Genomic DNA, 24,809 nt, shown 5'->3' on the forward strand with positions numbered 1-24,809 from the left:
AGGAAGGTTTAGCAGTGAGGCAAAGGCACTGCCTGAAACTCGTCTGTGAGACAGGAGGTGATTTAAGCAAAGCAGACACACACATTCTCTTTCAGTGTTTGTGAGACAATGAATGTATTGGCTAAATCAGAGCTAATGTTCTGTGCCACTATCAATGCTTTTTAATTAACAAGCTGTTTCTGTCAGACCCAGCCTGTCAGTGGCCCAAATGAAGACCTTGAGGCTGGGCTGCTGATGTGCTTCCATCCTCTGCTCCTCTGTTTCCTTTGTTGCTTCATTGCATGTGTTATCACTGAGGTTTTTTTCAGGCTTCATTATTGTCCTGCTGTGACAACAAGCAGGTGAATTATATTTAATCCCTGGTGAGCAGGAGCACAGCCTGTGTCTTGCACACAAACTGAGCCTGACATGAAGATAGATGAGAGCAATGTTTGACAGGCTGGTAGCCTATCATCACATGGTCAGCCCTTAGCAAAGGACCTGCCTAAAGCCCTGTTTAAATGTCTGCAGAAAGGCAAAACAGACCCTATATTTGTCTTTATTGCTGCCCAGGGCAGGACAGTCCTTTCTGACTAGAGATAACACCACTGTGTGCCCAACTGCACCCCTCCTCTGCCAGGCTGTCCCTCCACAACATGTATCTGAAATGACTCAAAAGTTTTGGTCCAACTGGTGTCTACAAGCTCAAAAAGTGTTTGAAGGAAGTGGTTCCAGTTTGGAATATACAACTGCAGTGGATTTGGGAGCTTTCCAGTAGCTTCTGTAGCCACTGTGAAATTTTGCCTGATCATGTTTATGTAACAGAAACCAGCAAACAGTGGTGGCCCCAAGATATAAAACAAAGGATGGAATATTCTGCCTGATTAACGTAGCAAGGAGACTGGATCACACTGATTCTGACACAGGTTAACACAACAAGACAACAGGCAGGGACCAAATCATGGTCACAGGAGAGAACTTGACACTGGAGGAGACTTTCTTGCTCTTGTCCCACCTCACTACTCATGATGTCCTCAATGAGTTCTTGGTTTGCATCAACTGTCTTCCTTGGGTTAGAAGACCTGGATGGTGTTTCCTTGGTGTCATCAAGCAACTTTTGAATCATTTCATCATCTGGACAGCCATGGGGTCATTGAAGCAGCTCAGTCCCTCTCTGGGAGGGGGAGCCCTCTCTGGAGGCTCCCAAAGTCGTGGAGTATTCTCTGCTGCTCACTGAGGAAACAGGGAAGAGCAAAGCGAAGAACTCCTGGTGTTTTCCATCAGATCAACAGATGTTTTCTCTTTACGTCTCCATAACTAGATGTGACTTCAGCTCACACCACCAAATGAGAGAGAGAGGGGATGAAGATAACAAAGTAATTGCGGTGCAATGTACCAGGGGAAATGTGGGTTTAGTGATTTCCCGTTACCAGGCGGGTGGGTTGGAGCGTGACTTTCCCTCCCTGCTATGGAGCACCCTTGGCAAACGTGCTCTGTACAGAATATTTTGTGCTAATTAGAAGTCAGTGCTTTTCTAAGATGGTAATTTGATGGGCTTTGCATTCTGCTGCCACAGCCAGCAAAGCAAGATGTGTGTGTGTGTGTGTGTGTATATATATATATATATATATATAAAAACTTGTTTTTTGCAAGCTCTGAAGAGTGAGAAAAATCTGCTGAGATGCTTTTTGTCCTTTCTCCCTAAATAAGTTCTGCTTCCCAGCAAAAGCCATGCTCTTCCAGCAGAAGCAAGAAAGGCAAGGTTTTCAGTGGCAGCCAGCAAAATGTCCTTTGTGTTTTTCAATCAAATTTTCAATTGTCACTTGCATTCTTGAAAATCTCTGTTATAGCTTGAACAGTCACCTCTGAGGAAAATAAGTCATTTCACAACTGAGTCTTTTCGGATGAAGAAAAAGGCCAGAAGTTGGTAAAACCATTGCAGAGCTGTTTTCCTCTGAAAGCTGGAAAGGTTCTGGAAATGACACCACCTCACCCTGTGTTTGTGTCAGAAATTGGATCAGCTCCTTGGTTTTGCTGATTATTTTTTGCTATTAAGCAGCTAAAACTTTGCTGCCCTTCCCAGATCAGGAGCAGGGCTCGCTCTTTATTTTAGGCTGTGTCTGGACACACCTGGATTAGGAAGAAGGTCCCAGCTGTCCCTATTTTGAAGACCATGATATTGTACACAAGCCTTTAATCCCTGGTCATGGTGCTCAAGAAAGGAGAAGAGACTCAGCTGGTTTATCTGTCGGAGCATTCCACAGATGCACTTGCTCCAGGGAAGCTGATGGCATTGGGCAGCTTTTTCCATGGATCCACCTGCAGAACTGGGGCCTTCACCCCTTGTTTCTGCTTTGCAGGAGGTTCCACGTAGTGAGTTTGAGAGGATTTGGCCAGGGGGTGGAAGGAGGATGCCAAGCCAAACCCGTCACTAGTGTGGTGCCTTTAAGTGATGGATGTGCAACATCTCTCAGCATGAGCTCGTTTGAAGAGTGAATCAAATATGAGGACTCAATCCCAGACCCTTTGTTGGGGGGGTGGGGGGTGTCCCCATTGTTTTTAAGGGGATTTGGGTCAATTTCTGTGTGCTTCATATATTTATTACGTTGTATTTATTAGTATTGCTGTCTGTGTGGATGTGTTTTCATACATCAGTCACCAGCCTGGGTCATTTCTAGCTATGACAGTGAAGGCATTGTTATTTTGCCAGGACAGCAGAGCAGTAACAGAGTAATGTCAGCTATAATTCATCCATTATGATTATTTGGGTTGAGAAACTCACATCACCATGGAGACATTTTAATAATAATGAAAAAAAATTAAAAGCAGCTCTTTAATGAGTTGGCAGCTTGGCCAAGTTGAAAGGTACTGTATTGTGGATTCATAATGAAATTTTGGACATGAACTATTTTACATAAAAGGCCCAAATCTGTAGCCTGTAATTGGAACCAGGAAGGCGTATGGTCTTGATTCAGAGCTACAGGAGGATTTGTGTACAGCAGGAGGGAGATAAAGCTCAGTGCATCCTATGGGAGGCACAAAAATCGGATGCTGCATTTGCCAAATATCTGGGTCTGTGTCCTGGGGGGAAATCAGGCTATAATCCTGGCATTTAATTACTGACTGCGAGCCCTCTCTGCAGAATGCTGCTTTCTGCTGCTTTCCAAATATTATTTAACCAAGGTGAGGGATATTAACTGTGTTTGTCTCTGTAGGTATCCTCAGTTCTCCCCCTCGGTGTCCCCTCAGTGCTGATTTTGATGCAGCCCAGATTTCTCCTGCCTCCTCCCCTGCCCTGTGCTAGGCAGATAAATGCATTTAAGACACTGGTTGTCCATAAAAGTTAAAGCAACTCCCAGGCAGAAGAGGAGAGGTTGAGCTCGTTTGAACTCTCTAACTTTGCTGTGGTTGGAAGAATTCCCCACTGCCATGTTCCTCATCCCCTCCCTGGTTCAAAATCCCTTATGCAGCCCTTGGATAACATCTAAGAAAAGCCTAAAGGAGCAAAGGAAATATGTTTGAAGATTACAGGCACTGAGCTTGATGTTTTCTGTGGTTTACATGGCTACACATGTGCAGTTTAAAAGTGACCCACTGTGTTCCTTTCCCTGTGGGCTGGTCCCACTGGTGGGGCTGCCCCATTTTACTCTGCCCTGCTGTGGTTTAAGATTTCTGAAGGGGATATCCAGGGGTACAACGTAATCCTTGTTTTGGAAAGGTGGATCTTGAAGGAAAGATTCCCTGCAAGCCCCACGCTGCTGAAATGCAGCATCTGAGGAGTTTATGGTGCCCTGGAGGTGCCACCTTTGTTATTTGATCAAGAAATCTCCTTTATTAATGCTTCTAGTGTTCTTTTTAAGATGTCCTATTTGGGATGTGCATCCAGGCTCATTTTTTTTCAGTTTGAATGGCAGAGAAACCCTAACAGAGGAGTTTGGGTTTCTACAGCAGGGTGATGCCCAGATTGACTTGAAACTTTAAATGTGTGTGTCTGACCTTGCATGGATTGACCCTTCCCCTGTGCAGAGCACTGCCTCTGTATTGACAGGACTTTAATGGCTTTAACCCTCCAAACCTGGCAAAAAATAAAGACAGAAATCACCTGTGTGATCAGGCAGGGTTGCTTTCCTGAGTGGAAAAATAAAAAGCTAGGAAATCAGATAATACACAGACAAGTTCAAATTAGCACCTCCTACTGATTGCCACATTTATTTCTGCTTTTAGAATGTTGTGGTTTGTTTTTTTTTTTTTGCTGTGTCTGCACCAACCCTGAAAGCCAAAGCCACAGAATCCTCTGTTCTCATCTGGAATGGACAAACCCTGATGCAATTCCCTCCTCCCTCGAATAAACCCCTTCAATACTGTGTGTGCCTACCTGGCACAGGATACTTAATTCCCTCTGTCCCTCTGACATCTAAAGCTCCTTTTTGGGACCTTAAGATATATGAAACAAAGTTTTGCCTTGTCTCCTAAAAAGCTCTAGAGCACATTAAGGAAGGGTTAGGAGCACAGTAAGGAGGAGTTAGGTGTCCCTTGGGGACACTGTTCTACACTGGCTTTGCTGGTCCAAGCTACTTTGGGATTCAGCCATTCCCAACCCTGTATCTCAATAAGCTTTGGGTGAAAGCCAGATTTCACCTGGCCCCATATAAATTTTTAAGGTTGCTGGCGTGCACACATGTGGAGAGAGAAACCAGAGGTCTCCCCATGGGTTATTAGACAGCAGGACTCTTTCTGTAGGGATTAATTTTCAAGGAAACCTGACTAACCTCTTTGCTTTTCCACTCCAGCTTCCCCATTCCCCGAGGACTTCTCCATTCTAACCACTGTAAAAGCGAAGAAAGGAGGTCAGTCCTTCTTGATCTCAATTTACAATGAGCAAGGGATCCAGCAAATTGGTGTGGAGTTGGGTAGATCTCCTGTATTCCTGTATGAAGACCATACAGGAAAGCCAGGCCCAGAAGACTATCCTCTCTTTAGAGGCATTAACCTTGCAGATGGCAAGTAAGTGAAATTTTGTGCACAAAGGAAAAACAGTTCATTGTTTATATCAATACCAGCATGTTGAACGTTGTGTAAAATAGGAGTCATGCCTATATAAATGTATATACACACTTCTGACTGCTGCCAAGTGTCTCAGTCTGTAATTTTGGCCTTCGGTGAATAAATATTATATATATAAGAAGTGTGAATGACTAGTTAGTGCAAAATTGTCTGACGCTGATGGGGACAGGAATATGGACTTCAGCTGCAAAGGGCCTTAAGAAATCAGTTTGCCTTGCAAAATTCCCACTGAGACTTTTGCAGGACATAAGGAGGGTGGAAAAGGGGGATAACCAGGGAGTCACTGTGTGGTTTTTATCTCTGCCTCTTGTTGAAGCCAGAACTGGCATTCTCTTACCTGTCTTGGAGGGATGAAAAGTGAATGGCATCCCCTCAATCAGCCTTTGTATTTCACATGAAATCTTTAGCTGCCCAAGGAGAATTTCCAGGAAGGTTTGCAGGACATCAGTTTGTGAAACGTCACTGTTACACAATCATTAGTTTGCTCTGGGAAAAGCCCAAGGCTGTGTTTAACACATTTGTGGGCTGTGTTCTTGTAGGTGGCACAGAGTAGCTCTCAGTGTGCAGAAGAAAAATGTCACCTTGATTTTGGACTGTAAAAAGAAGATAACCAAGTTCCTGGACAGAAGTGACCATCCCATCATTGACGTCAACGGCATCATCGTGTTTGGAACAAGGATATTGGATGAGGAAGTCTTTGAGGTAAGTCATGGCAAGGAGCAGCTCTGGGGTAGTTCCACAGAGAGGATGAGCTGGGTTCTGGATGTTGAGATATTTACAGCTCAGTTTTGCCACTTGTACTGGGTTTTTACATAGCAGAACGGTGTTGTATGTAATTTTTGGTTTAAGTTTTTATTTTGACTAAGTAAATGTTTCTTGTAGTAACGATTAAATCGTGAGCCAGGTGACCTGTTGGAGTGAGCTCCTCTAGTTTCATGCCTTTGCTGGAATTCTGGATCATCTCTGCCCTGGGATTCTGTAGATCTGTAGCTCTTGGCACATATAACATGGCAAGGGCTCACAAAGGTTTTCATTCGTCCCTGTTAAGATTTAGATAAAGCTGCAGGGGCAGCAAACGAAGGCCGAGGAAAGCAGCTCCCTTGCAAGTCACAGTTCATTCTGAGGCTGTAGGAATTTGCTCTTTTTTCCATGCATTGGCCATGGATTCTTGGTTTCTCGCACCATGACAAAAGGGGACCCTCCTTGACAGCTTGTTTGGCAGCCCTGTCACCTCCCACACAGCGACTGCTTTCAAAAGCAAAGCAAAATCCTGATGGGTGGAAAGTTCCCATGAGCTCCTCTGATTTAAGCAAAGAGATAGAGGATTATTTATAGACAAGGTACATATGGCAGAAGTTTTTCCCATAGTTCAGCAACTAGTTTAATGTATGCATTTCTCTGGCAATCTCAACTTCTGCGCTCTGCTGCACTTCTGAGACTTCCATGTGGATGAGGATCTTGTTCCTGATCTTTCTTGCAAGCTAAAAATGTTCCCTGAAATCAAGCCCAGTGCAGCGGAGTGTAAACCAAGACCTACTGATCTCTATCTCCTTACTTTTATTGAATTTATGTGGGGGAAGAGCTGTATCTCCTGGGCCTCCCCCAGCCCAGCAAAGGGATGGGGAATATCTCCTATCCATGGATAATTAGAGCCGTAGCAAAGCCAGCTCTTGTCTGCATTTTGCTGTCACTTGGAAGGAAAGTTCCAGCCTGTTTAATATTACCAACATCTGGGAGCTGGGCTGCTGTAAACAGAGCAAGAATGCATGGACTGAGCAGTGCTGCCAAAATCCCAGTTACAGAGTTAGAGCTGAATCTCTAAATTGTATTAAATTAAGGGACGTTCCCTGGGAAGTTTAACAACGAAAATGGAAAGTAAAAACGAAAATGGAAAGTAAAAGCTGGGTTTAAGGGGCACTGGGGCGTCTTTAGCAGGCATTGGATGTTCTGTCAGACATTTCAGCAGCTGCACTGGGTGCTGTGCTTTGAGTGGAGCTGTTATATGAAGTGGTGAGCTCTTCTGGGGAGAGCTGATGGATCCAGGGATCTACTAGATCCACGTAAAGAACTTGGAATCACATCCAGAGCGGGTGAGAAACCTGCACTTTGGACTCCTTCGTTTTGCAAAGTGGTCCCTTTTCCATAAATGTCTCTGAAGCTTGAGGTGTTCCCAGGGGGCTTTTAGGGCTCACCTGGATTTAGGACAGCTGATTCCTCTGCCAAGATGGGAACACATGCTTGTAGGTGGCAGTGCTCTCCCAGCTCCTCTCTTAGACCTTTCCATGGGCTTGGCCACGGCTCCCTTGCTGAAAAGGTCTTATTTCTGGGTGTAAGCTCAGAGGGGCTGTGAAACCTCCTCAGCCTTGGGATGTGGGATAGAATGAAGTGAACTTTTCCTCCACTGGAGCTGTTCCCTGTTCTGGGTACGAGATGCAGCTACAAGATCTTGCAGGCATTTACTGAGAACTGCATAATCAGAAAATACTTTTCTCCTCTGCCTTATATGTACTGACATTATTCAACTTGTACATAAAAACCCCTCTAGTTCTGATATTTATCCTTTTTTTTTTGTCACCCTCAAGATACCAGCAGCTTTAAACCCAGTGTAATAGGTTTTCTGAAGGCAGTGGACTATAACCTAATTTCCTTCATATCTCAGCAACTTCATTTCCTTTGGCCCCTCCTTTCTTCTTTCTGCAAGACTAAGCAGAAACTCTACAGGGAAAACTGTGGCTCACAACAATGGGAAATGGGTGTAAACTGGTAAATTTATATAGTCCTGGAAAGCTGATAACTTCTGGACCTCATGCAGATGAAGCTGCTGCTGTCCTGCAGGCAACTGCTCTGCAGACCTCAGCTAACAAGATGCTCCCCAGTGTTTTCTGCATCCATGGCTCTTAGGTGTTTGTCACTTATGCTGGAAATTAAAATAACCCAGTTAGGTGGGAGTGGGGTGGGAGACAGCGTTGGGGAGGGCTGGGATCGGCTGTGTCTCAGCACAAGAGCTTTAAGCAGTGGGAATTCATATCCTCCCGGTCAGGACTGAAATCAAATCAACCCCCAAACACTTTTTGTTTTGAAAGTTGCAATTATTTAAGCTCCAGGTCTGTCTGGGGCTGTGAGGGGAGCAGCACAACCGAATGGTGGGATGGGAACTTCCTCGCTCGTACTCCGCCGCAGAAAAAGCCTGGCAGGAAAGGTTAGAGGAGTTTCAAAATATTTCTCTAGCACAACATTCTTCCAGTGGAAAAATGACTTCCTCTCATTAAAATTCAATTAGCTGGGAGGCTGTGTGGGTCTCTGTCCGGCCAGGGGAGCGCTGGGGAGGTTTGACAAGGGGCCAAGCCTGGAGCCCAGGGTTGTACAAGTTAAGTTTTGTGCTGAGTCGTTGTTGAAAACAGGAGTTCACAAATGTCAGGACAGGTTCTCGCTCCAGGGTTGGCAAGTGGTGTCTGGCCTCAAGCTGGGAGTGAGGGGATGCTCCTGTGAGACAACAAAGGGCTTTTTGCAGTGGGAGAGGGAAGGGCAAAAGAAATAGCCCATGGGGTGTAGGGTAAACTCTTTCTCCCTGCTTGCAGGCTGTAGTGAGAGGTGTTCCCGTGGCTACAGCAGCACTGGGAGGGAGTCAGAAGACATGTGAATATATCTCAGCTTCAGAGGGATGAACTGCTGCTTTTGATGTGCTTTTTTTAAAAACATAAATTACAAACCAAGTCCCAGCACAGTCCTGGTGCTTTAGTGTAGGAATAGAAGGAGGATGAAGCTTGGGAAAGTCCCTTTCCCAGAAAGCAAAGCTTCTTCTGCCTGACAGCCAGGGAGACTTTGCAAAACATCCTGGTGACGTGATGGCCCCATTCCTGCCTCTCCTCAGGGGTGCACAGCAGGATCTGCCTGCTCAGTGCCTGTGGTCTGTTGAAGGAGTCACCTTTCTGTGCAGGATCCCAGCAGTTGTTGTGTGGAGAACAAACTGGAAGTGTTGATCCCTTCCTTGGCCAAGATGGTCTGGTGGAGAAGCAATTCAGCTGGCTCTGGGCTAAGGCTGCTCTGGTTTAGCAGGTGTGGGTTGAAACAAAGTTCAGATCCTGGCTTAGGAGGGTCACTGGGGCTGTGATTGAGTCCTAGAAGTGGCCGTGTCACAGCAGGGACCAGAGAAACCCCATAACCCACAGCTGGATGATCTTTATGCATAGGAATTGCTGTACAATAGCTGTGGCAGGTAAATTTTACCATTTCTGGCCTGGATTAGGTGGACTTAACCCCTTTGTGATGGTGTTTAAAAACATCTCGTATAAGAAGTTTGGTTTCTGCAGCAGTGAGTGCCCAGCCTTGTTTTACTGCTCAGTGTTACTCCAGACCAGCATTTCAGTGATGGGCTGATGAGCAAAATGAAGTTTGTTCAGACCTTGCTATGTCATATTTCTGCTGGATATCCCATTTTGTCTTCTGATCTGCCAGGAAAAGGCTATTGTATGCTGATAAAAGCGCTGTAGAGCCCCTGGCTCCAGAGCTAGAGCTGGCATCACTAAATTGTGATGGGGACATTGGTAAAAAAATGAGTAGACTTTGGCAAAACTGCTGATGACACCCTAGTAATGAGTGAGTACATTTGATGCAAATCATCTTTGGTTCACCTGTTTAAAATTTTGTAGGATTGTCCCACAAGGTAACTCTGGAAATAACTTTGGTTTGCAGCAGTGTCTGGAGTAGATGAAATGAGTTTCCCCATAAGTGGAAGAGCTCAGTGCATGTGTAGATTGCTTTTTAAGGTTTATGTCCTTCTCTCTTGGCTCCTCTAGAGAGACAAGAGGAGCTTATTTTGTCCAGCTGAGCACCATAACCGTGTCTCATTGGTCTAGTTGGTGCTGTAACACTGAGGGTTTCCTCTGATCCTGCCAAACAAGGTGCAAAGGGAGAGGGTCTGGGACACCTGTGGACACTGTTCTGCTAAACCACGAGGGGCTGACAAAGTATTTGCTGTCCCTTGAGCCAGAGCCTGTCCTGGGATGAGCTGTGGCACACTGTGTGTGTGTGGGTGTTGGATGATGCTGAAAGGATTCTGCTTTTTATTTTGTTTCCTCCTTTGTGTTTTGTTTTTTTTTTTTGATGACCACGAGTGAAATCAAGACATCAGAAATGGAGGGAAAGCAATTTGGGCCGGGGAGAGCCAGAAAGGCCGGGCAGGGAGCCAGAGGTGCTCTTAGGGCTGTTGAGTGTTTCAAGGCACAACAAGACAAAGCAGAATAGAAGCATCAATGCTCTCAGCTGAGACATTGGGGCCGTTCAGGTGCTCTGTTGCTCTTGGGTTGAAATGCCAACTCTCTTTTCATCTTCTGCCTTGTTTACACTTAAAAAACAATTATCACTGTGGTTGATAATCCCAGATTTCATTTCACTATCGTCAGGGCTTTCTCCTTCCCTTCCCATGCTCTTGGCTGTAGCATTTTCGTGTCTGGAAAGTGCTCTTATTTTTTAAGTTTCTGTAGGTTATTTTTCTCAGACACCTCTGAGATTGGATCAACAGCTTTTGTTTTAGTGAAAGGTGTAGAAATGAAAACAGGTTCTTATACACACAGGTGCATTTTATGGTATTTTCTGGTAAAGATGGAGAAGTTTAGGAGTCTCCTCTTTGAGGCAGTTATTTGTTTATTCACAGGAGAAGCAAGAAGGTTCCCAATTCAGGAAGAATTTCTTCAGGGAAAGGATGGCCAGGCACTGGAAGGGGCTGCCCAGGCAGGTGGTGGAGTCACTATCCTAGGAAGTACTTAAGAAAAAACTGGACGTGGCACTCAGGGCTCTGGTCTAGTTGACAAGGTGGGAATCGGTCAAAGGTTGGACTTGATGATCTTGGAGGTCTTTTCCAACCTAAATGATTCTGTGATCTTTAAACCAGAGGAACCACTGAGCTCAGTGAGGCTTTTCACGAGCTCAGCACTGGACCCATCGTGTTCTGCAAGATCTGGCTTAGCCCAGAGGGTTAGGAAGGAACTGGGCAAAGCTCTGGTTTATTAAGTTTTTGTTAACCTTCAGAAGGCGTTTTTAAAAATTGGGTTTTTTTTGCTAACCTGGATTTCTCTGTCGGGATGCAGCACAGATACACGTTCCTGTTTGTTTTCCCTACCTTGGCAGACTGCTGAAAGAAGCTAATTTACAGTGCTGGCTGCCTGCTTTCCTGGGCCTGCCAAATCTGATTTCACCTCCTTTGCTGTGGAGTCTTTCAGGGAGTGCAAAGAGTCGATGTTTTACACCACCAGCATATACCATGGTGTGAGATGATGGAAAATAAAACATCCTGAGCCAGCATTTAGGCTTCTTTATTGAAGATGTCTGTAGCTTTCCCCAGTCTCCTAATAATTCTCCATTTGCTTGCTGGTTTTCTCGTCATTTCTTCTGCTTTTTTTTTTTTTTTTTTTTTTTTTTTTTTTTTTTTTTTAAGGATCCTCTTTAAGCAAAATGGTGCACTTGAGACATATGGATTAAATCACAGCACTCTGCTCTTCCAGGAGAGCAAAGCTGCCTAGAAAACGTCCACAATTATTGAAGGTTATGCCTCTGGATGGGTTTGCAATTAACGGTGAGGTTTTTGTGCTGGAGTCCAGGCCATGGAGTCAGTCTAATCAAAACCCAAACGTGATGTTTGGCCCCAGCTGGCAACGTCTCAGACAGAGCATCGTCTTACACGGGTGCCCAGGGACGTCATCTGGTTTTATCAGCGTGTCTGCATCGAGGGAGGGGCAGGACCTGCTCCAGAATAAGAATTGCAAAGCAACTTGTAAAAGTTAGGCTGTGCTTAAGGTGGTTTCATTTCAACCCTAAACTGACACCGTTTTATCTGACCTGTAGCTGTCAGGTGCCAGCAGGGAAAGTGAGAGCTGGGGTGGAAACATCAGCTGAACTGTTTGCATACACTTTGGTGAAACTCTTGCTTTTCATTTAGATTTGCTGGGTAATTGGGGTTTGGCCATCTGGCCTGCAGTCAAGCTTGGTGACTGGGTCAGGGTTGCCTGTAATGATGGAGCCTTATTAGTCATGATTACAAAATACACATATTTAATGTTTCTAACTTTTTTATTATTATTATTTTTGGTTGGTTCCTTGATTTGGGTTTTTTTTTGTTAGTGCTAAATTCCATAAACTGTAAAAGAAACTGCCTTGGCCTGTGTGGATAATTAGTGCAGTTTGCTGGTATCAAATACCTCCAGGCCTCTGATAGCTTACAAAGCACTTTATTGTTCAAACAGATCATAAAAGTGCTTTTATCGATGTTTAGCAGTCATTCAGTCCATCATTTATCTTTTAATATTGCCAAGTTACACATCAGCTTAGGAAGCTGCAGGGTCTTAGAGCTTCTTAGAGTTTGCCCAGAACTAAAGCCCAGTCTTACAGGAGGACCCTGCTGGGGTGGAAGGTGTGTCTACCCGTGGTGTGGGAGTGGAATGAGACGAGCTTTAAGGTCCCTTCCAGACCAAACCAGTTTGGGATTCCGTGATCCCACTCAGGTTTTGCCTCAGGATGGTGCTGTTGAGAGTTACCTTTGAGGCAGTGGGTGTCTCTTAACCCCTCATGGTCCTTATTTCCTCCTGACCTCACCTGAGGTGGTGACTGTGATTATCCACAGCACTTCATATTCCCTGTGTCCAGCAGAGGAGACAAAAGGATTCTGCATGGAAGGAGATGGGGAGACAGCAGAATCCCAGGAAGTCTGGCGGTGTGGAATAGCTGTGTGTGCTTGGCTGCCCACCCTGACCTCAGTGCTGGTGTGGATTGTCTGTCTAGAAAGGGAATTTAGTCCTTTTGATGTCATTGTAAGGGCTTTTCAATTGATGCTTCGCTCTGCTGGTGTCTGTGAATGGGAGAAAACCTCCAACCAAGAGCAGTTTCTTGTAGAGATGTCTCTCCTCACAGTTCTGTGAGCAAAACATGGTGAATGCTGAGGACACGGAAATGAAAATCCAGAATTAATGTTCTCTGAGTCGCTGGTGGAGGATGTGGGACCTCATCCCTGCCTGAGGGACCACTGACTTCCCTGCCTGCTCCTGGACCGTGGTCACAGCAGCTGTGATGGGCCGTGACTCCAGCAGCCACCAAAGGGGAAAATCCACAATTATTTTTTTTATTATTACGGTTCAAACAGACACTTTGGAGCCTGCTGGTTGCCTTACCAGGGACCCCTGTAGGTAAGTTGGTTTGGAGGAGTGTTTTCCATTTTGGAGGGCTTGGCAAGGACACTGGGGGGAACTGCCACGGGGAGGGATGCTGAGCTGTCCCCTGCAGGGCTCCCCATCCCTGCTGTCTTAGGCCATGGCATGGTGGGGTCAGGCAGGTTTTTTCCCAGTTTTCCCTGGCCTGGGGTACCTCCTTCAGAGTGAGGTAATCAGCTGAACCTGCTAAGGAGGAAAACTGAGTGACCTCTGGAAGGCAAAGCTCATCCTGCAAAGCAGTTTCCACCCAGCACGGGGACCGTGGGGTTTGGGGAGCAGGGTTGTGTCTGGCTTGGCAGAGCTCTGTGTTTAAAAGGTGGCAGGCAGAGGGCCAGGCAGGCTCGTTAGAGGTGATGGATGCTCTCAGGTGTAGGGTCATTACTCTTCCAGCTGATGGCTTCGTTTTTGCTTCGCTTCCCCCCCTTGGACAGTGGGAGGAAGGAGGAGGGGGCTCAGTTTCTTCCATGGAAACTCTGAGGAGCAGGAGGCTGATTGCTGAGCCCAGACAGGGTGATGTAATGCTGGAAACCTGCTCCTCTCTGGTGACATCATGCCAAGGTTTGCAGTGCTGCTGTGGACAGGGGTGTCTGCAGGGAGAAGGACGAGGCTTCAGGAGCAGAAAAGGCACCACAAGGGGACTTGGTGTGTCTTGGAAAGGCACTGAAAGGAGAGCAAATGGAAGCATTTGGGAAAGATGACTCTCCTCAGCTTGAGCAGGGAGGAAAAGCCAAATCCTCGTGCTCTTGGGGAGAAGTTTCCAGCTGAACTTTATTGGCAGTGTGGCTGTGCAACATGGAAAAGAGCTTACTGAGAGCAGAGCATGACAGCGTGTCCCCAACCCAAACCAGGGCATGTTTCCCCTTCCCTGCTAATTTGGGAACCTTGTTCTATGTGGGAGGTGACTCACCAATTAGTCTTATTTGTATAAAAGTGAATTTCTGGAACAGAAGCCTCTGAATAGGAAAAAATCCTCTTCTATACACAAACAGCTCGATTGATTTGCATTGTTGCAGTGAACTGATAGGAAGTAAAGGCTCATCTGAGCCAAACTCATGGCAGTGTGAGGAAGAGGATGGTGAGCACCAAGCTCTGTAAAGCTGGTCATGCAGGGAGGTGGGTTTGTGTCCTTGTGGACCTGGTGGTGCTGAAGCTGATGTTTCTCTGAAATGTAGGTCTTTATTGCTATTGTTCGCACAGTTTGCAGTCTGCACTTCTCTGAGCAAAGTTTTTCTTCACGTAACCTCTCCCTGCAGCAAGGGCAGGCTAAACCCAGCAGAGAAAAGACCATCCAAACCTAGAAACCTCTTAGTTGACTTTGTGTTCAACCCATTCCCTCGTCACTTAGGTACGAACAAATGAAACACATGTTCCTTGCACATGGTGAGGTATTTCTATTTCTTTTTTTTTTTTTTTTTTTTTTTTTTTTTTTTCTTTTTTTTATTTTATTTTTGAGGCAGTCTGGGCTGGCTGCCAAAACCCAAAGGAAAATCCTAACCCGCTCCAGACATCCCCAGTGTGCAGGTGGACTGCTCGCTCCGACGGAGCCGAGCGGGATCGAATGTGTATGTTCACAATAAATACATCACCCTGGGGACGGGAGCTGGAAGAGGGTATTCCTAATGAGTTGTGCAGAAGATTGGATGGGGCCAGTGTGTTTGTGTGGATGTGTGTTTTCTATTCCCTGCAAGAACACGGAAAAAAGCCTCTAACCGTGGGCTCATTGTTCTGCACACGTAGCCACACTCTGGCGGGGGTTCGGGAGGTCAAACCTGTTTGAACAAACAGTGCTCTGGCCACTGAAGTGAAATGTGTGGGGAGATGAGAGAACTGGTGCTGAATATTACTTTTGTGCACTGTTCTCTCCTCTGGAATGTCTGCAAACACAGTGAGGTTTTCCTGAGGCTTTGATGCCTTGCATAAGCAAATTTATCTGCAATTTGTGTTTACCCTCTTCCAGGCCCTGCTGCTCAGAGTAGTGAAATCTGAGCTGTGATGCTCAGCTACCTCTGGCTGCATCCATTCTTGTTCCTTAATGGAAAACCATATTTCTGGGCTGAACTTCACATCTGCTCTTCAGGCTGTAGGGTGTTCAAACCCAGCTCCCTTTCTTGGGATGAAAAGTTTGGGTAGTTCCAAATTAGCTTTGTGACGGAACTACACAGATTTTGTGCTTGAAAAAAAAAAAAAATCACAGGATATCCTGACTTGGAAGGGGACCCATCAAGGATCATAAAAGTCCAACTCCAAGGCAAGATTTGTTTTGAATGCTTGCATTTGAGATGGCAGATGCTGCACGGAGATTCTTGTGCAGGAACAAATAAAACCCAATTAATTTTTCATGGACAATTAGCACTATTGAAACATAATTGAAAAAACTGGAGTATGAAAACATCATCAAAGGAGACATTGTAGTTTCCCAGAGGAAGAGGGAGAAAGATGTATGGACAAGAGGTGTTGCACACTAGCTCAGCTTTCCATTTTCAACTCTTTCCTGAGCAGCCAAATTTCCAGAAGTGGTGGCAATTAGCAATAGGAACCTGCACAAAAGCTCCTTCTTGGGTGGTCCCACCAGATGTGTCCTGCTCGGTGTTCCATGGTTTGGTGATTGTCGCCAGCCTAACGCAGGAAAATACTTTTCCAACCAAAATTTGGTGTTAAGTTAAATTGTGAGAGTGTCAGCAGATACCCCCACACCTAAGCATGTAATCCCACTTATATCCTGAGATAACTTTGGCAGCCAGGTCTATTTTCCCCCCTGTTCCCTTTAATCCATGAAACCTGGATCCTGTATTCACCTCCTGGGGCAGAAAACATTCCAAGTCATGATGAAAAGCCTCTGTGCACATAAACCCCTTGATCCTGAGCCACCTTGGTGTGGAGGGCTGAGGAGGAAACTTCAGGGTGGATCTTGGGGTTGTGGCAGTCGGGGGTGGAAATCCTGTCTGTGGGGCCGAGAAAGCGGCAGCTCCACTTCCAGAATAATTTGGCTATGAAAAGAAAAATGGAATAAAAGCAAGTTTTCAGAAGAACTCCAGCTGCTGTGGGATGGGAGCAGGAAGCCCTGATGTGCTGCTAGAAGCAAAGGACCACCCTTTGGCAATGGAAGTGAGCCCAGACCAGGGGAGGCTGAGGAGTTCCAGCAGGAGCTGTGGGCTTTGGAGCTGTCTGAGGGCTCACCTGGGGTTTTGTCCTGGAGTTTGGGAAGGGGAAATCATGGGAAATCCACAGAGTAGCAGTGTGAGGCTGCCCCTGGTTGCTCTTCCTGCCCTGTAGCAGTGGTGTGAGCTGTCTGATGGAGCTGTGAAATGCAGCTGCTCTTTGACCATCACAAATGACCGTGGCAAGAAGTTTGATGGAGATCTGAGGTCCCCAGCACAGGAAGGGCATCAACCTGTTGGGATGAGTCCAAAGGAAGCCACAAAGATAATTAGAGGGTTGGAGCACCTCTCCTGTGAGGAAAGTTTGACAGAATTGGAGATGTTCTACCTGGAGAAGAGAAGGTTTTGGGGTGACTTAACTAGGGCCTCTCAGTACCTCAAGGGAGCCAACAAGAAAGGTGGAGAGAGACTTGTGACAAGCACCTGGAGTGACAGGACAAGAGGGAATGGTTTCAAACTGACAGAGAGCAGGTTTAGATCAGATATTAGGAAGAAATTCTTCCCTGAGAGATTGGTGAGGCCCTGGAATAGGTTGCCCCATCCCTGGAAGTGTCCAAGGTCAGGTTGGAGCAAGCTGGACTAGTGGAATGTGTCCCTGCCCATGGCAGGAGTTGGAACAGTATGAGCTTTAAGGTCCTTTCCCACCCAAGCCATTCTATGACCTTAAATAGGATTTCTTTCCTGTCACCTCCTTTTCTGTGCAAAGACCAGCTGCCCCTCAAGTCTCCCGTTCATCACCTTCCCCAAACCCTCTCTTTTGCTTTGCATCTCCCATCTCCCTTGGAGCCAGAGGTGGGAATGAAGCCCAGAGCTCTCTGGGTCAGTGGGACCAACACCTCCCAGGCAGACACTGTGACCCTGTTTACACAGGGCTGGTTAAAAGCTGAGCAACTGCCTCCACTCGGGCTCAGCGCAGCTCCAGCTGCAACTCAAGCCAAGGGCTTTGCTTTACTACATATTTTCCACTGTGAGAGAGTCCCCCTTACAATCCACTGGTGTATCCATCTTCACGTGGGCGGCACAGCCAGCAGGAGCTGATCTGGTTCCTAATTTTCCACATAGGAAAGGGGAATAAATCAATATGAAACCGGAGCCAGGAAGCGGCGGCGTTCGGCGCGGAGCGGGGGGGACGCAAAGGAGCGACGGGTGTGATGTGCTTGTAAGGAGGGAGAATCGGGTTTTAAACTATCCCTTCACGGTTCACACATATGTCATTGAAAAATAACCCCTGTAGGAAAAAGCCAGCCCTTTAGCTCGGTTATTAGAGGATTATTTGATTTGGAGGGAGAGGGGAAACTTGGAACGGCGTGATGGGCCCTCGGTGACACCGGGAGGTGAGGTTGGATGGGGAGAAGTGCAGCACTCGATGGAATGGCAAAGAAAATAGGGAATTTGAGTATGTGGTCAGGTCTGCATGACCACAAGAAGAAAAGTTGAAGGCTGGTCGGCCTTTGGTAGCCCTGCAGCCTCTAATTTGGGATTACGTGGAGTTTTCAGAGACTGCATATTCCCCTCCGCTCTGCATCGCCTCTCCAAGGAAAACTGCAATTTCCTTGTTTGGGAAAGATAGCCTGGATAACAGGGCACTGCCCAGAGCTGGTCCCTGGACTGCGGATGGGGACACCAGCCAGGCTGTTGGGCTGCTCAGGCCCTGCTGCAGCAGGGGATGACCTTCAGCAGGTGACAACTGGGACCCCGAGAGTGGTGGCAGTGGTTGTGCTTGGGCTACCTGGTGCTCAGAGAGCAGTGGAGGACAAGGGGAAATGGGGCCTTGGGTTTCTTCCAGGGATTCCTAATGAATACAGCGAGGAAAATGGAGAAAATATGTTTTTTGAGCGTGTCCTATGGAGCGCAGGGGATTGAGTGTGTGCTGCAGAAAGGCGGCGTTATTCGGAATACACGGGACGCAAAATGAGGGGATTATTTCAAAATTGCTTATGGGTTCATCTTCTCACTCTCTCAGCATTATTAACTGCTAGTTAAAGGGCTGACAGAGCAGGACAGACAATGACATCCATTCATTTTGCCCCATTCATTTCTCAGAGGCCTGGGCTGGGCTTTTGTGGGATTTTTCTTTTCCTTTTTAATTTCCATGCTGGACACTGAAGGTCAGGCTGACCCTATCCCCCCTTTCTGTAAATGCCTCCCACAGTGTGCATGCCATGAGTTAATACAGCTTTCCAGAGGGTCTGAATGAGTTCTGTGGGATGCTGTCCATGGGTCTGAGCCTTGCTGGCACACAGGACACTCGGGGTGGTTCTCAGGGACAGCACCACCATGTCACACTGTCCCATTGCCTTGCCCTTGCATGAAAAATTTCTTTTCTTGACTATCTAACTTGCTAAATCCCATTTCCAGGTGCCTCCTGAGCCACCCTGCTTAAGCATATCCAGGGAAGCCAACTTTCTGAGCAAGTATAAAGAGATTTTTTTGTGAATAGTCTAATTTGCCGCTTGTGAGGTTTCAGAAGCATAATCTGACTTGATGCTTCAATTAGGGAACAAAACCACACCGTGTGAATGTACCTGAGCCAAATCAGCTCCTATTGGAAAACAATTGGGAAGAACTGCTGGAAAAACTGCTGCTGTGGGGTTATTCACATTGGTGGCTTTATGAATGCTTTGGAATAGAGAATTACCCAAAGAAAGGGCAAAAAGAAAAGCGTGTTTGAATTCTGGAGAGATATCTGAGGGATAGATTTTGGGGGTTTGAGTAATCTCGTGCTCTGAAGTCACTCTCAGCGGGTGGTATTAATATTGTAAACAGATGGTGGGTGCCTCGATTGAAAAATACCTGTGAACTTGGTGGTACAAGTTTTGAACAGGTTTTAAAGCATTCCTTTCAAAGTTATCCTATAGATTTCCACTAAGCATTTATAATCTGGAGGGGGGGGAGAAAGAACCCAGCTGTTTAAGTGACCACTCTATAAAGGTCTGGATGTAAAAGCAGTGACAACACAGCACATGGTGATTGTGGGGCCTCTATTCTTAGGGCTCAAGGCTGTAATTTGTGTGGAGCATGACATAAATGCTGATTTTAAGCTACCAAATGAGGAGTTTGAAGGCAGAAATCACAGAGGGACGGGCTGCTGTGTGGTCATAGAGGAAAAAAATAGCTCCAAGGGTTTGATCCTGGGGTGTTTGAAGAGCCAGTAACAATTACAAGCGTGTTGTGCAGATGGATCAGCTGCTGTCCTTGGATAAAGGCTCCTCTGAGGTTGCCTGGGTGGCAGTGCCAGTCTGAGCATGGCCAGCATCTGATGGCAGGTATCAACAAACCCTTGGGCTCTGCTGTGTCCCATGAAATTCCTTTGGGAAGGGCAGCTGGCTGAGCTGAGACCTGGAGCTGCTCACTTTCCTTCTCCATTCTTCTCGTGTCTGGAAAATTGAGGAGAAGAGAGTGTTTTCCATGTATGGGAATGGATGCAAGAAAACCTGCTTATTTTGTGGTGTTTCAGCTTCATCTTTTTGCAGTCGCTGCGGGAATTGGGAATCTCAGGGATGCTTTGAGATTAGTCAGGTCTAGGTTCCTTCTAATTTGTGTCTCGTGGTTGCTTCAACTTATGGCAGGAACATTAAAGAGATGAGTTCTGTGCATGCCTGTGTCTGCAGGGATGTGAACTCACAGCAGAGCCTCCCCAGACAATGCACTTGGATGATGGATTTTACTGAGTTGCCTGTTTCCATGACATTTATAGCACTTTAATTATCTCGAGCCTTTTTTCCTTCTGTCAAAAGTGATTGAAATCAGGTATCAGATCCAAGAGATATTGGGATAGATGGACACACCTGTGGCTGCACGAAGAGATCACACAGGGCTTGGTTTTGGGGGGAAACCAGCCAAAAAAGTGCATTGCTGTCCTAATGAATTCGTTAGAGGAGAATGCTTCCTCATGTGTTAGCTTAAACCTTCAAATTAAACAACTCTCCCTGTGGTTGCTCTGGTATCCATGGGGTGAATATTTAGGTACTAGCAGTTGTAATCACAGAGTTGTGTTGTTCCTCTGGTGAAGGTGTTTCCCTCTGGCATATGCCCACAGCAGCTCTTCTCCAAATATTTCCTCTCCCTGCAGGGAGAGATCCAGTTCCTTGTGCTGGCAAAAAATGCAAGAACTGGTTCTGACTGGAGGCCACAGTTAAGATCCCCCATCCCCAGAGCAGGTCTGCTAAGGACCTACACCAGGTCTGACCTGAACATCTCACACATTCCCTGGGAGCTGGTGGGAGTGTGCCAAGTCCTCCTGCCAAGCTGGCCCTGCCTGCAGAGTCTCAACCTGCTTTTCTCTCATTCCAGCTCTTCTCAGAATTGAGTTTCCTACTTTTCAGTCAAAACTGGAGAGGGGAAAAGAAAGTCAGACTATTTACCATGTTCATGGGAGTTTTGGAGCAGCCAAAAAAAACTGAGTCACCTTGGAAGGGTTCTCTGCAGTCAGGTTTTTTACCTTTTTTCTTTTTTTTTAATTTTCCCCTGAAATAGAAGGGACACCTTTGCCCAGCCAGCAGAGGAGTTATTCCTTCCAGTCAAGCCTGGTTAGTAGCATGTTCTAGATAGATCCATTGCAAAGTTTCCATCCTGTGGCTGTGAGAACCTCTGGTGGCTCAGTCCCAGTGAGCCAAGGAGCTCCTGTCCCCTTTCCTGCTCCTGGGGAAGGTGTCACTGCAGGAGACCTGTAAATGGTTTCTCAGGAGAAGAGTGTCAGCTAAGGATGGCCCCTGCTGTAGGGGATGCAATTCTTCATAGAATCATAGAAGGGTTTGGGTTGGAAGGGACCTGGATGATAATCTGGTTCCAACTCCCTGCCATGGACAAGGACACCTTCCTCTAGACCAGGTTGCTCCAAGCCCTGGCCAGCAATTCTTCATCCTCACAAGATGTCACAGTGACATCTGTAATGTTTCTCAGCAAGCAGGGGACATGCAGGTATAGGCAGCTACATGTGTGTATGTGTACATACACAAAACATCTCTTATGGGTAACCTACCATGCAGCTGCTGCTTTAGAGAGAAAATATTTACTTCAGCGTGATGAAATTTGAACTAAAAGTCAGGCAGTTTAATAAAAACCTGTGGTTCAGATTCCTTGTTCTTCACATATGTTTCTAATCTGCTGGGGGGGTTCAGACCATCTGCTCAGAGCACACAATTAAAAGCAAAAGTTTAAAAATACTCATTTTGCAAATATAAAGACTCGCCTTACAATAGGCAAGTGAAATTTGAGAGTAATGTTCTCTCTTTATTGGGGTGGAGAGAGGTGGGACTGTCAGGGGGTTCTTCTTTTCTTTCTTTCTTTCTTTTTTTTCCCCCTTTAAAAACCTCAACTGTACAATTATTTTTCCCCTCTTTGCAAAATAGCTGCAGAAACCTCTCGTATTATTTTTGCCTGTGTTACCACAGTGCTTGGCCAGGCTATAGAGAAGGAGTGAATATAAAGCAGCCTTTTGTCACACCAGTCTGTGCAGCCCCTCTCCCAGTCTGTCTGTCCTTCCAGGCTGAGGCTGCAGGGCAGGGCGAGCCATTCAACCCCATCCTGCTTTTCATGTCCATAACTGATTGTTTTGCACCCAAAAATCCTCGTAGATAGCTTGTGGTTTGTTTAACAGACATAAATATATAAAAATAGCCAGCAGAGTGTCTGAGCATGACGGTTGTTGATTTAAGGATATCTGTCTCTGGGTGTTTTCAGCAGGTCTTTGTACTTGCTTTGTTTTTTTAAGGCACCTTGGCTGCCTTTTCCCTTTCCTGCAGTCCCAACTTTTTGGCTGCTTTGCCCTGGACATACCTTTCTGTCCCATAGAAGAGGCTGTGGTGTTTGTGCTCGCTCAAAAGAGGAGGAATGCAGACAAATCCATGGACAGCAGTGGTTCTAAGAGGGACCTGGGTGAGCAGAGAGCTTGAAGTGGAAGGGAAAATCAGAGCTTGCAAATATTTTGTTCCAAAGGACTCCAGTGTGTGGTGATGATGATGATGCCCCCACGCTCGGGGTGGCTGATGTCAGGCTGCCTGCAGGGAGATGTGAGGATAAACAGAAGCTGAGCAGTCATTTCTCCTCTGGGTGGGTCCTGCTCCCTGGGGTAATGAGCTGCAGCAGATATTGGAAGTGTTTGCTCTGCAGTGGAGCACACAGCCCGTGTCTGGGGTTTTGCAGCTCCAGACATGAGTCAAGGGGAAGCTGGACACATCCCGGGATATGTGGGTGTGAGGAACACTGCCTGACCCAGGATACTCCTCATTGTAAGGACAGGAGACTTAAACCACAGTCCAGTTTTTCCTGGTTGTTTTTTTTTTTTCCTTAGCTTAAATTTTCCCATTTTCTGGAGAAAATCCCCCTTGACACCAGCACCTGTGGCTCTGAGGCAGCCTGGCACTGCCCCATCCATGCCAGGCTGGAGGGACTGCGTGGGGCAGAGCTGCTGTTCCCACAGTGCCTTCTCCAGCCTGGAAGCAAAACCCCTGGAGAAATGCATTGCTAGGATGGCCTTGCAGTAAATACTTTGTAGGTCTGATGCTTTCTGTGCTTCTGCCAACACCACCTGCTTTCTGAGCTGCCTCTGTCTCCAGGATTGTTTGTCTCTCTGCCCTGTGTCCCCGAAGTTGCTGGATCCTAATTAAGTGGCAGGTTGCTAATTTGCCTTAGCTGGGTTTTTCCACTCATTTGGTAAGTTCTTGAACAAAAACTGTCCTCCAAGGTCTAGGCACTGGCATTTAGCTAGGAAAGATGGATTGTCCACTGGAAGCAACGCTCCTTTATGGATCGCAGTGGGAGACACAGGGTGAGCCTCTGAGATGTGCATGTGATGCTTCATCTGAGCACTGCAGCCCCTCAGTCAGGCAGGGCCAAGGTTGACTAAGGTGAAATACAATTATCTCAGAGCATAAAGCAGCCCCAGAGCTTTTGGGGATCTTTAAACTGGTGATTAGATGTGTCTTCTGAAAGGATGGAGGCTTCAATTAGGCGAAGTGCCTGGGGATGAATCAGCGTTGGCAGTGAAGGGATGGGGAGCTGGGGCAGGGAGAACGTGTGGGGAATTTGGAGCTTGGCTTGGGCTCTTGCCCCATCATTAAATGTCCATTTGAGCTTGGTCAGGCTTTTGCATTCTGTCCCTCTTTTTTTTCTCCATGGCATTGCTGGTCCCTGCACGAGAAGCTCTCAGGGCAGGATGTGACGTGAAGTGGAGCAGAGCAGGGTGGCAGAGGGCTGAGGAGAAGGGGTGGCTCTAGAGCTCTTACAGGGACTGCAGAGAGCAAAGGGGCTCTGGGCTGTCAGGATTTGGTGAGGATTCCAGGGAATGAGTGGCAGGAAGGAGTCAGCCATGATTAACGGGTTTGACAAACTCAGCCACTCGGAAAGGCAAGAAAATCTTTCACCCGCTGAGGATGGGAAGCTGGAGCAGTGGCTGGATCCTGTAAAGCACTGCAGTGTAAATAATCCAGACTGCTGGGGAATACTGTGTATGTTGTCTTTGGGAATTAGCTCTGTGTTCACAAACAAAGAAGGACTTGGGCATAAGCTCTGGCTTCACTTTTGCTCCAGTGAGTGCAGAGGGTGCTCGGTGTCGTGCCGGTGTCTGTGGCTGCTGCTGGGGAATGTTTGCATTAGGGCAGGGGGTTATTTACAGTGGGGTTATCAGGGCTGGGTGGGAAGTAGACACCTGGAAATAAACCCCGTACTAGTGTCTTCTGCTCTGCTAATGACTTGAGTCCTTGACTGGTATTTGGGTACTGGCAGAGTGACAGCTTCTTCAGGAGAGCTTTCCAGAATTAGCAGAGCCATCTGGCTTTTGTTCTCCTCTCAGGGAATTGCCTGTCCTTCCCTTCCAATAAGGAGTCCTTGCTAAACTGCTCCACAATTGTGTTGTGATATCACACAGACAGACCTACAGCGTGCTGTGGTCTCTGAAAGCACGGAGGAAATGCAGCCCTTTGCTCCAAAAAGCCTCCTAATTTTAAGAAACAGCCATGAGGGTGCTGATGCAGGGATCCAGCAGTTATGGATGGAGGAAGCATGATGTGGTGTTGCCCATCTGTTGGAGCAGGGCTGGGTGTTGGGGACAGCTTGGAGATTCCCAGGGTTCAGGGAAGAGGAAGAGGAGGGGACAGCACTTCCCTGCCTCACTCCTTCAAGTCCAGCAGCTGGGACTAGCAGCAATTTAGTGGACTCTCATTTGATAGGACATTGGGTTCCTCCCTGGGATTGTAAAATAAAAAGGTTGAAAAATTACTGGGGAGGTTAATTACCACTGAGCCAAAGGGCTTATTTTCTTCTTGTTGCTGTGGTCAGGGAAAGAGGCTTGTGTGTTGTCCAAATAATTACTGTGTGTTCTGCAAGTCTAATATCAGAAATGCTCATGGCTGATCCGGGGGTGGGGATGCAGGACTGGGCTGATGTGTGGTCAGAGGGGGTTTCTTGGGGT

The 24,809-nt window shown here is 46.7% G+C and overlaps 1 protein-coding gene across 2 annotated transcripts in view; it reads left to right on the forward strand.

Moving 5' to 3' along the window:
• Positions 1 to 24,809, forward strand: part of COL5A1 (collagen type V alpha 1 chain) — a 147,266-nt gene that overhangs the window by 34,293 nt on the left and 88,164 nt on the right. For both annotated transcript variants that reach the window (XM_027731691.2, XM_027731692.2), the window contains exons 3-4: positions 4,770 to 4,983; positions 5,583 to 5,745. In XM_027731691.2, the coding sequence (XP_027587492.1) occupies positions 4,770 to 4,983; positions 5,583 to 5,745 (377 nt within the window). The remainder of the gene's footprint in view (positions 1 to 4,769; positions 4,984 to 5,582; positions 5,746 to 24,809) is intronic.

The sequence above is a fragment of the Pipra filicauda genome, unplaced genomic scaffold (genome assembly GCF_003945595.2).
Source record: "Pipra filicauda isolate LSUMZ 115617 unplaced genomic scaffold, ASM394559v2 scaffold170_size1570365_pilon, whole genome shotgun sequence".
Lineage (NCBI taxonomy): Eukaryota > Metazoa > Chordata > Aves > Passeriformes > Pipridae > Pipra > Pipra filicauda.